The sequence below is a fragment of the Mercenaria mercenaria genome, chromosome 9 (genome assembly GCF_021730395.1).
Source record: "Mercenaria mercenaria strain notata chromosome 9, MADL_Memer_1, whole genome shotgun sequence".
NCBI lineage: Eukaryota > Metazoa > Mollusca > Bivalvia > Venerida > Veneridae > Mercenaria > Mercenaria mercenaria.
In genome coordinates, this window is record NC_069369.1 from 48,533,848 (window position 1) to 48,547,112 (window position 13,265).

The 13,265-nt window shown below is 34.1% G+C and overlaps 1 protein-coding gene across 2 annotated transcripts in view; it reads right to left on the minus strand.

Annotated features, from left to right (window-relative positions):
- LOC123547066 (VPS10 domain-containing receptor SorCS1-like) overlaps positions 1-13,265 on the minus strand; it is a 47,352-nt gene that overhangs the window by 31,913 nt on the left and 2,174 nt on the right. The window contains exons 2-3 of one of the 2 annotated variants that reach the window (XM_045333835.2): positions 9,028-9,089; positions 1,895-1,988 (exon numbers count right to left, since the gene is read on the minus strand). In XM_045333835.2, coding sequence (XP_045189770.2) covers positions 1,895-1,988; positions 9,028-9,089 — 156 coding nt within the window. Of the gene's footprint in view, positions 1-1,894; positions 1,989-9,022; positions 9,090-13,265 lie in introns of both variants that reach the window. The other variant, XM_045333838.2, reaches the window with a different exon arrangement.

A 13,265-nucleotide genomic window follows, 5' to 3' on the forward strand; every position in this document is an offset into this window, starting at 1 on the left:
TCCCATTTAACATTGTAGAACTGTTCTAGAACAAATGGTCAGAACAGTTCTAGAACATCTGTCCCTGAAATGTTTCAGAACTGTTCTAGAACAACTGATTAAAAAAAGTAACAGAACAGTTCTAGAACATTCCAGGGACAGATTTGTCTCATTTAACGTAATAGAACTGTTCTTTAAATGTTCTAGAACTAATGAGTGTTGTTCTAGTACTGTTCTAGAGCACTTATTCTAGAACAATGTTAGTATAGTTCTAGAACTATTCCAGATTATTTCGCAGGGGCAGCCATGAAAATCAAGTATCTATGATTTTACAGTTACATTTAATATGGTGAATGTACTCCCACATCTGTTGAACAAAACACTTTAAGATTTACAGAATACCTCTTTTTAACTCATGTAATTATATTAGACTGGAAGACAGTATTTTTTTCTTCAGATAGGCCTCTACAAGTAGAAAAGACCTCATAATATATAGAATGTAATTAAAGTAGTTCCAACAGACATAAATATTTGTATGCAGACTCTTCATTTGGTAATTTTCCACTTGCATATAATTTTCTCATCTATGATGTAACATTTTTGTATTACAGGAAAATTTTCCATGGCCGGAAGCTTTCCTGCTTGCAACCATCTCCTGATAATACTTGCATCTTTTTTTTATTTTAGGAGAAAAAAGTGTTTAATGTGGTATTTTAATAAATGTTCAGACAGCTGTAGTTTATTACAGCTTAAAGATTTAAGACAGAGCCATCAGATGATTTATTGATAATCTAGCTGTTTTTACACTTTAAATAGATGTGCTAAAATTTAGTCTGGCTATACTAACTAGACAATCTTTTCAATTTTTTTACATAATTTCTCTAATATATTCTGGCTTCATGTTTCTAGGCTCCGATTATCTGTTCTGGGAAATAAAGGGATGTAATTATGCAACATTTGAACAGCTTTAGGAGTTACCGGTATCTCCACTGAACAAAACATAGGTAAGCTGTAATTATGTATGTTTAACAATTTCCCTGAGTGCCAGTGTTGAATGAATGGCCAAACTGTGTGCACCTGCCTGGACACCTTGTGCCTTTGAAGTAAAGTTATGTCAAAAGTAGGGTATTACTGGACCAAATGTTGATATTTTGTAAGAATTTCATAACCAAAATGGTATCAACTAAAAATCTTGTGTTATGTGGTATACAGAGTGTCCTGTAAGAAATTATCCACATGGGAATCACTTTTTTACCTCTTATATTTGCACATTCTCTGAACATTCCAAACTCATTCCGAACATCTAACAACACTGTTTTTTTTTATTCCTTTGGCATTTTGTGGGTTACAAGTACATGGAATTACAAATGGAGTACATGATGTAACATCTAAATATGCAGTGTCACTTTACTATAAAATCATGCACTTTCACTAGGCTCAAAGTTTGCTAACTGGACCCGCCCGCTTAGCTCAGTAGGTAGAGCGTCAGTCTACAGATCGCGGGGTCGCGAGTTCGATCCTTGGGCTGGGCGTATGTTCTCCGCGACTATTTGATAAACGACATTGTGTCTGAAATCATTAGTCCTCCACCTCTGATTCATGTGGGGAAGTTGGCAGTTACTTGCGGAGAACAGGTTTGTACTGGTACAGATTCCAGGAACACTGGTTAGGTTAACTGCCTGCTATTACATGACTGAAATACTGTTGAAAAACGGCGTTAAACCCAAAACAAACAAACAAACAAAATCGGAATTGGTTCAGATGGTTGAATATTTTGTAATTATATAGCCAACCTGTGAGACATGTAAGGGTATTTATAACAAACACAGTAGCATTTCTGTGAAAACAGAGAGATACTTAAAAATTTAAGATTTCACTGTTACATACTAAAATATATATAGATATTTATGAATACCTTTGATTTGTCTGCAAGTGATGAATACATGTAACTGACTGTAAACAGTTGTGGTAAATTTATCTTACTGTAGGATTCTCCATAGTCAATGGACCTGAAATGTAAATAACAGTAAAAATATTTGGTAAATCTATTTTTTTCGAAGGATTCTCCAATTGCCAACCAACTTGAAATACATGTACCCTGGTAAATAGTTGTATAAAATTGTAGTAAATCAATTTAACTTTTGGACTCTCAATAGTCAAATGACCTGAAATATAGGTAACTGACTGTAAAACGTTCTGGTACATGTATCTGACTGCAGGCTTCTCCATATATATAGTCAACAGACTAGGCTAGCTCCTAGACTATAATATATTTTTTGTGAAGCTGTGAATATAGCCAGTCTATATCCTAGATCAAATATCAGAATCAGATCTCTGACAAAAGCTCTAAAAATAGACTTGCATTTGTCACTAATACATAAAACAAGAGGGCCAAAATGGCCCTAGGTCGCTCACCTGTGTAACACACCTTAACAGTGGAAACATGTTTTACCATGTGATTTCATGGAGACAAATATTCTGACCAATTTTTATTAAGATTGGACCAAAAAACCTGGCCTTTTGAGTTTAAACAAGTGTTTTCTTTGATTTGACCTAGTTACCTATTTTTTCCCCCACATCACCCATGAACTTGTCCAAAATTTCATGAAAACAAACATTCTGACAAAAGTTTGGGAAGACTGAAGAAAAAAAGTGGCCTCTAGAGTGTTTACAAGGTTTTCCTATGATTTGACCTAGTGACCTAGTTTTTGACCCATCATGACCCAGATTTGAAAATTACCCAAGAATTCATGAGAACAAACATTCTGACCAAATTTTATGAAGACAAACATTCTGACCAAGTTTCATGCACTTCAAAAGAACAAGAGTGTAAGCAAGCTTTTCCTTTGATTTGACTGGGTGACCTTGTTTTTGACCTCATATGACCAAGTTTCAAAATTGGCCTAGGAATCATCAAGATAAACATTTTGACCAAGTTTCATGAAGATAGGATCATAAATGTGGCCTGAAGAATGTTAACATGCTTTTCCTTTGATTTGACCTTATGACATACTTTCTGATCCCATATGACCCAGTTTCAAACCTGGCCTAGATATCATCAAGATAAACATTCTGACCAAGTTTCAAGAAGATAGGGTCATAAATGCGGCCTCTAAGTTGTTAACAAGTTTTTCCTTTGATTTGACCTGATGACCTAGTTTTTGACCCAACATGACCCAGTTTGGATCCAGGCCTAGAGATCATCATGATAATCATTCTAAAATCAAAGCATAAATGAAACCTCTATATGGCTGAAAGGGCCAAAATAGAAAATTTTCCCGCATTCAGTGGCAGTAACTCTAGAACTTATAATGGAATCTAGCCAGGTTTTCGTAAGGAACTGAGATCTTATTGTAACTTAAGTTGTGTGTAAGCATGATTAAAAACAAACATAAAATGTCACTTCTATCATGTTCACAAGGTAAAAATTACCAAATTTTGGCTCTTTTAGGGGTCAATCAGGGGCCGTAACTCCAGAACCTATGATTGGATCAACAGATTCATCATGGAATCCAAGATGTTTTGATGTTGAAGATATTTTGCAAGTTTGTATCAAATCAAACCGTAAATGAAGTCTCTATATGACTGCAAAAGGCAAAAAGCAAAATCGCAAATTTTAGCCCCTTAAGGGGCCATAACTCTGGAACCCAAGATGGGATCTGGCAGAGATACTATGCCAGTACAAGTTTTGTGCAAGTTTGATTGTAGCTGATTGCAAAATGTTGTCTCTATCATGTTCACAAGCCAAAAATAGCCAATTTTAGCCTTATAAGGGGCCATAACTCTGTAACCCATGATGGGATCTGGCCAGTTTTCAAAAGGAACCGAGATATTATACCAATACAAGTTGTGTGCAAGTTTGATTAAAGTTGATTACAAAATGTGGTCTCTATTGTGTTCACAAGCCCAAAATAGCAAATATTGGTCCTTTAAGGGGCCATAACTCTGCAACCCATGAAGGGATCTGGCCAGTCTTCGAAAGGATCCGAGACATTATGCCAATGCAAGTTGTGTTAAAGTTTTATTAAAGCTGATTTCAAAATGTGGTCTCTTATCATGTTCACAAGCCAAAAATGGTAAATTTTGACCCTTTAAGGGGACATAACTCTGGAATCCATGATGGGATCTGGCCAGTTTTCGAAAGGAACCGAGATATCATGCCCATACAAGTTGTGTGCAATTTGATAAAAATCAAATATAAAATGTGGTCTCTATCGTGTTCACAAGTAAATTGTGAACGGATGGACGAGGGACGAAGGGTGATCACAAAAGCTCACCCTGTCACTATGTGACAGGTGAGCTAATAAAAGAAAAATCTCAAAAGTCTGAAATTTTGTGACAAAATCTCTATTATCAGTCTAGTGGCTAGTCTATCAACCGACCTGAAATACAAGTAAATGACAGTAAAAAGTTCTGGTAAATTTATTTTACTGTAGGATTCTCAATATTAAAAAATAATAGACTGTAGAAAGGTTATCTTGTTCCTTATGATTTAATTTCAAAAATTTATACAACCTCAAAATCCACTATAAAAAAATATGGCTCCCACAAATATTACTGATTTTACAGCAACAGCAAATTATTTTTCTCTTTATCTGTGAAAAAAAAAACCCACATCTTTGATAGTTTTAAAATTATCTGGTAAGCAGTATTATCAAAACAACAATGTTTATTACATCAATTATTGATAAAGACACTATTTTGGTATTTCAATTAGCATTAATTTTTAAACCTTGGTAACCTCAATGTACTTACATCAACTTCTGATCTTATCATTTAATTTTCCATATAGAAATCCACCCACAGCATTTTTCGTCTTAAGAAAAGTAAAAATATCATATGCTGCCTGCAGCTTCAAAATAGTGCACCTTTTACGCAGTTATATAGTAACGCATTTATAACATTCCTATAAAATCAAATTATTATAATGTGACTTCTCAAATTATTTAGCTAGCATCCTGCTTACAAAAGGTTAGCTGGGTACTCTTCAAACTCTACAAAAGTGATGAAATTCTATTAGAAAAGGAGATTATTTTATATATTTAATTTCTTAAAATTTTAATACCATAGATATAAAAATGTATGTTATGTTTGTTTTGGGTTTAACGCTGTTTTCAGTGATAACCAGGGTTCCTGGATTGCGTACCAGTACAAACCTGTTCCCAACTTCCCCACATGAGGCAGAGGACGAATGGTGTCAGACACAATGTCTTTTTTTCAAATTGTCACAAAGAACATACGCCCCGCACTGGGATAGAACTCACGACCCCGGGATCTGCGCTCTCCCTATTGAGCTAAGTGGGTTTTGCAGTTGCAACAGTCTATAGTATATCTAATTAAATCATGAATGTCTGGCTATGAATTAAGAATTAAATAAAATTAAAATAAAAATTAAATATAGAAATGTCTGTCATTGGTAACAACAGTCATGTGCACATAGTAATTTGACAAATTCATCAACCATTAACTTTTTACAAAAATAAACTTAATTAAAAAATATTTGAGCTGCACTATGAGAAAACCAACATAGTGCATTTGCGACCAGTATGGATCCAGACCAGCCTGCGATGCCCAGTCTGGTCAGGATCCATGCTGTTCGCTTTCAAAGCCTATCTGCAATTAGAGAAACCGTTAGTGAACAGCATAGATCCTGACCAGACTGCGCGAATGCATAGGCTGGTCTGGATCCATGCTGGTCACAAATGCACTATGTTGGTTTTCTCATGGTGCGGCTCATTTTCTGTTGACACCTACATGTCTTGATGTTTTCAATATGTGTACATAATTATTTTAAAAATTCATAATATGATCTAAATCTAGCTGACTTCATTTAATATTCACAACTTTGTTATTATTTCACTGCACTTATTGACTGCATATATTTCATGTTTTGCATTTTGCTGCAGCAATATTAAATGCGGAGAATGGCACACTCTATAATAGTGCGTAGGACTGTAGAATGTCACAGCCGTATTTGCATGTTTTCTTGGATCAACACGACTGGCATTTTCAACAGCTATTTTGCACCTGACATCTTAATACAGTTCAATACGTAACATATGCTGCATATTGTTATGACGGCAAAAAAAAAAAACCCACCCTGATTGTATATATGATTGTTTGTTTATGTATTGTTATCACAAATAGTAAGTTCCTTTAGATTAGTATAAATGATGAAATTCATGTAGACAGATGGTCGGGATTGGCAATGATACAGTTAATAATGATTAGTTGAGCCACACCATGAGAAAACCAACATAGTGCATTTGCGACCAGCATGGATCCAGACCGCGCAATGATCTCAATATATAACCATGACCTTTAACTGACATGACTGAAAGTTGCATTCTATATGTTTCTGAATGTAATAAAGCAAACAAACTTCATTTTATTGAGTATGCAAGCTTATTACGTGAAAATATTTCAAGAGGATAGAAAAGAATGTCTGACAATAGGCTGGAGAACACATAATAAAACAGAACTTTTTAAAATTATTACTAATGTATCATTAGCCAACCATTTATTTTGTTGTGGCCTTTTGGCACTTAAATAATACAGATCAGCAAATTGAGGGCTAGGGCAAATAACCAAAGTCATTTGACATTTGGAGAATATTGAAATGTTAATAACAATTAACATAATCTAAATCAACATAATTATGTTCGACATAATTCTTCAGCCTAATTGCTGCATCCTGTACAGAGGTTGAATATTTAACAATTCGTTAATCTGTCAATCACATCAAGTTGGCTTCCTTGATTTAAATTTGTTCAAGTAATAAAAGCTTTTTAATATTCATGAGAATTATACTTTTAGTGTGTTCTCATGAATTGTATCCTTAGCAGCTCCTTTATATGTCTGTTCTTATGTTTGATTTAATGAAAGAAATTTACAAAAACGCTTAAATTGTATCTTGAATAGCATCCAGCATTCACTTAGTTGCAATACCAAGATTCAGGGAATTTGTGGTGTATTTTATATACATTATGACATTGTTATATGTAATATACTAAAACATATCAATAAAAAAGAACTTTTAAATCACATAATTTTGTCAAATTTAACCTTATAAATTAAAACAAACGACCTGCTTTTATATATTTTGTATGACTGTATACAAAATAATCTTTCTTTAATCTTCAAAGAGTCAAACCCAAATAGTTTGTTCGATTGTATTTGTTCATATTTCTATTGTTCAAATGTCCAGACTAACCTAATGGGACCTTAAGAATGCCAGGGTCAAAATGTACTTAAATTTAAAAGACTTATTATATATAATAAATTCTATTCTATTACGTGCCTTAATTACTGAATTGCATAAACACATGGAACTGCGTCTTAAATCTGTTTCAGAGTTAATCTTGTGAATTTATATAAGCATTAATCGTGAATATTTAATGACACAAGGGAATATTTTAATTTAAAGCATGATGATTCCTTGCAAGATAGAAAAATTTAGAAATAAAACAAAACTAAATTATAAATATGCAACTTTATGATAGGATCTTGTTTTAATTACAATGTTTACCAACAAAATTGTAAACCTTTTTGAAACGCAATTACCAAAGCGTATTAAAATCTGATTCAGAAAAAAACAGAAACCTAAATACAGTGCTGCATGACAAGCTTTATATTTGCTTGCATCATAAAATGATTTACTGAACACATTTTCATTGACATTATGTCTTCAAAGACATTTTTTTCTTTCTGTTTTATGATGATGTAATACAAAATCGCAGATAAATGTCAGTATTAACACAGCAACAATGCCAATGAGGAAAACATCTGACAATTACGTTTCCAGATGTTAGCATTTTATTCACAATGATACATAAGCAAAAACAGTCTAGATCTCCGTTTGCTATTATGCCAATGTCTTTAAAGGCACTGACCTCCAGATTTTGGTTAAAAATGATCTTTCTTTAAAATTAAAGTTTTAATGTCCAGACTCCACCATTTTTCTTTTTTCTTTTTTGTTCTTAATCTGCATTTTTTCATTTACATTAATGTCATACATTTTTATAGGAATATTCTCTGCTTTAATATAAGGCAGTTTTTTTTTATCCCACAGTTACTGACTAGACTAAAAGCTCAATTCACACCTCTCCCACCCCCAACAGCCCTCCTAGTCTGGCTACCGACTAGATCTTTTTTTTTAGAAAAAATAATTCTATTATAATATTCTGACTTCATCCGAATCTCTGATTATCCAGTGTTTTGAGAAGAAAAGGGACATAATTATACAAAATTTGAACAGCCTCAGGAGTTATTTCCTGTGAACAAACACAGACTAACAGCCCCCTAATACATGGCCATAAATAGTTTGGCAGTTGACTGTCAGCCATTATAATAATAAGAAGATGTTATATAACCTTGATTTCTTCATACATCAAAACACCTTATGAAGTTTGTTCATAGGCAGCGCTAAAAAAATAACTGTGATGATGAAATGTTACATCATCACTGCAAAAAATACGAATCTAAATCTTATCCTGTCATAACATTGAATCAATCTTGGCAAGTGAAGAATATGAGCCGTGCCATGAGAAAACCAACATAGTGGGTTTGCGACCAGCATGGATCTAGACCAGCCTGCGCATCCGCGCAGTCTGGTCAGGCTCCATGCTGTTCGCTTTTAAAGCCTATTGGAATTGGAGAAACTGTTAGCGAACAGCATGGATCCTGACCAGACTGCGGGGATGCGCAGGCTGGTCTGAATCCATGTTGGTCGCAAAGCCACTATGTTGGTTTTCTCATGGCATGGCTCATATATCTTGGGCCGCAGGCATTTATTTCTCAACATCTGATAAATCCTTGAACGATGCTGTTATAGTAGCATTTATTTGATTTGTGTTAAAGATAGGCTTAACACTTCTTTATTAGTTGCTTCTTAATAATTACATGAGATAAATCTACCGGAATTTGGAATTTTTACGTTAATGGTTTAAATTTTGATTACTGATAATTTTCTTTTGAAAATATTGAGTCATTTTGCTGTTGTGTTCTTCAAACCTAGATAAAGTTAAGAGGTGAATATATTTACCATACCTCCATAGTGTACTGGAATGTACAGCACCGTGCCTGTGACTTCTGGTTAGAACAAAAACAGTCTGAAATAATAATAATAACAGTCATCAATTTATATACTATGCCCCAACGATAACTTGATATTTACAAACATGACTATAAATAGATAAAAATGGAACATAGGGAATTCAACATTTTCCTAACACGTTACAATCTAAATATTTCCAGGTTTTGTAGCAGTTACGAATTAGCTCAGTGGTAAAGCATACAGTCCATGTACAACAGATCTTTTGCCGTGTGGGTTCGAAACTTAGCATCCACATTTATTATTTTTTTTTTAATTTTTATTTCAATTTTGCATAAAAATTAAGATTCCTTCATGAGCTCTGTGACAATACGAAGAGAGGTATCTAAAGGCGATATGGTAGAATAGAATAGTTTATTACATAACAAAGATGATATTGATTAAATGCATGCACTAAGCCATGCAAATAATGAACATATTAGTGTGTTATATCAAGACATATATAGAAATACAAGTAAGCCCACGGGCAGAATGTCGAGCCCACCAGCACCTTTGACCTCTAAGTGCGACCTTGACCTTGGACCTAGGACCTGCTTCTTACACACGCACATACACCGAAATTGGTGCGGCGACTATATCGAGCTCACCGCAAGCGCGCTCGACAACAAACCATCAAAGAAAGAAACGAAAATACGGAAGCGAAAATGAAAACGAATAGGAAAAACAAAACAAAAATCTGAAAAAAAAAACAACCCTCGTGAGGATTCGAACCCACAAAACGATCTGCTTCCACCCAATTATTGTCTGCATTTTACCCAACTGAGCTATGTTGCCATATAGTTAGTGGATATTTGAAATGAAAGAAATACTAATAATTGCGTTTCAAGTAATGTGCAAGCATTATGAATGGTTATTTCATCAGTTATCATGAATTAGACTCGTCCTCGCGTTTCGGCGGGAATCACGTTATCATTGGGGATTAGTATCACCCTATCATCACTGTACATGTAATCATCAACGTCACAAGAAACATCAGCAGGTGGATGGACAGCATTTAGCTTTACTATTCTAAACTGTTTGGCAAAACAGAAGTGAAAACGAGAGCAAACTGTGGAGTCAACAAATGTTTGTGAAACACGTATGCTGGCTATATGGTCATCTGACATGTGTCTAAAATGAATATTTGTATTAAACACGACTGAAACATTGCTTAAGGTGTAACTTTATTTTTTTTCTGTTTTTTTTTGGGAGGTTTATAATAAACTTGTTCTCAGATACTTTTTTCACCTACAAAAATTGACAAAAATGTTAATATAGTTCATTTATCATACTCCAAAGTAAGATGTTAAAAGTAATCCTGCATTTGTCAGAACATTTGTATTTGTGTGGTACATTTGTAAAAACAATTATTTAAATGTCAAAAATTAGATATTTACTTCATTTAAAATGTGCAGGAATGGAAGAGGGAAATGGCAGAGGGGGGGAGAGTTACCGAAATAATAATACTGCTTCCACTGTCGGACTTATTTTTATAGCATAACAGTAAACACTGACATAATATTTAACGAGGGTCTTTGCTTTTATTTGGCTACTATATGCAGCTGACAGGTTTTATTTTTTTGGCAGCAGACTTACCCTCAAGAAAAAAAAAATTCTGAATATTTTTTAATTTTTATCTGAATCATTGCTGAACATTTCTGAATTTGTCTGAAAATCCCTTCTTTGCCAATTTCTGAATTCTTGCTTAAATTGACACAATTCAGAAAAATTCAGAAATGTTCAGACATAATTCAGAAATATTCAGATGTAATTCAGACATCAGTTCAGTCACATTTAGGAAATCTCAGACAATAATACAGAAATATTAAGCCCTTCAGTACTTTATTTTAATATTTATTTCTTTGTGTTTAATGTCGCATGGACACAATTATAGCTCTTCTTCTTCTTGGCATTCGCCAAGTCATGGTGTAAGTGCATTAAATTGTACCACTGTTTGTTAGAGAGCGCCAATTGGCCTGGTACATCTGTCTTCAGCTCTCTAGGTTTTATGTTGGGGTTACCTCTCCCTTAGATTCCAGCCAAAAGGCCTACCCTGGAATCAGAGGGGATCTGTCAATGGGCAGTGGGACATATCCACTCACCAGTGGGCCTTGCATGCCGCATGTCTGGGGGCAGACCTCTCTGAGTCTTCTTAGTCTTTCAGAAAATTTCAGTAGAAGTTCAAACTAGATGCCATGGGCAACATGTCGAGCCCGTCTGAATTTAAACTTTGACCTCCAAATGTGACCTTAGAGTGACCTTGATCTTTGAGATAGGAACCTGTGGATTGCGCATGACACTCCGTCTCACTGAGGTTAACATTCATGCCAAATATAAACCAGATTGCTGCATGCATGTCAAAGTTATGGTCCGGACAAACAAATCCAGGCGGATGCACATACACATGCATGGACGCATGCACATACACTGAACAGCCATTTGGACAACTATGTCTTCGCTTCCGCAAGCGGGCTCAACAAAAAATCATCTTCTGAAACTATCTGAATTCATTTCTGAATCATTCTGATACGATTCAGTACAAGTTCAGAAAAATTCAGAAAAGTTCAGAACATAAACTCTCTGTTCAGAAAGATTCAGATGGCTAAAAATTGTTCAGACAGTGTTCAGTCTATGTTCAGAAATATTCAGACATGTTTAAAAAATATTCAGAAAAATTATAATTTTCACGTGGTCAATCAATTTAAAATCAGATTCTTAAGTAGCAGCAGCTCCTTCACATTTTCTGTTGGTTCAATGAATATTTGAAAGGAGAAATTTAAGTCAGAATCACAAAAAAAGAGACATATTACGAAAGTGTGAAAATAGCACCAAAAACAAAAAAACAAACAAACAAAAAAAAAAAACAAAAAAAAAAACAACAAAAAAAAGCATAAAACATCACAAAAATGGTAGACACTGATTTAATCTATCAATGATATATACTGCAGAGTACTATACTTTAATTAGCATACAGTACATTCATCCACATGTCATGCATGTTCTAAATTCTCTTTCCAAGCACACATTTTAGAACATTCGTTCAATATTTTCATTCTTTTAACTGGAACGTTTGTTTTTCCACTAACACACTGCACATGCAAGATTATATAATTTATATATCAAAATGGGCGTAATTCTATTTTGTAAAGCTCAATTACCTTAAACCTTAAGTGCACATAAATTTAAATGCTTAAAAACTATATAATAAATGGCGAAATGAATGCATTATAATAAATTGTGAAGTAGTTTAGCTTTCAGACAAATATTGCTATCTTTAAACTGCTGTTACATTTAGAGATGATCTCTTTTTATAACCGCAGCCTCCTCCTCATATTGGCGACACCTACGCGCGAAAGATTTTTGGAGGATATTAAAAGCAAAAGTAAAAGGACGTGCATATGATACCTTCCATGATCTGAAATTTACTGCGTGATACACTTTTTGTGATTATAACCCTTGGCCTGCTGGCAGCAAGTGATTCTGACTTTGCGACCAGTGCAGACCATGATCAGACTGCATGGATTGTTCGCTATTTAGCCAGCATCTTTTTGGTAAGCAACCCTTTTATCATTAATGGTACTGTCCAAATTGAAAGATGGACAAGTTCATTAAAAAAATTTAGCAGGGTAAGGATTAACGGAAGTAATAGGATTGATAGGAAGCAATGTCTCTACAAATCCCTCGATCATGGTGACCCACAGTATTTAAGAAAAAAATTCTATCTGACTTCTGGAACAAACATATTTTACATCATGATGATCTTGTTTAAAAGTAATTATATCAGGTTCTAAACAGATGCAGATTTTCAGATAAAAATAATCTAAAACTAAAAAAATTAAAAGATAAAACACTGCCTAATCTTATAAAGGATATTGTCTAGAAAGATAGCTGGCATAGGAGTCTTAAGCTTGCAGAAGACTGTTCTAATGATGAATATCGTATGTACAGACAGGAAATTTCAGTGAATTAAAGCTACTTGCTCACAGATGAGGTGAAATTTTTCAACATGTTGATTTTGCACCACGTTTGGCATAGAATGTGTGACATTACAAAATAATAAAGCAAATGAAAATAAGTGTTAGATATCGATAAAAAAAGCAAAAAGATTATTGATTTTCTCCATTTTTTTTTTAAAAGTGTTACAACAGTTTACCTTTCTGCGCAATGTTTTTTGTAATTTATTAGTACATCTTGC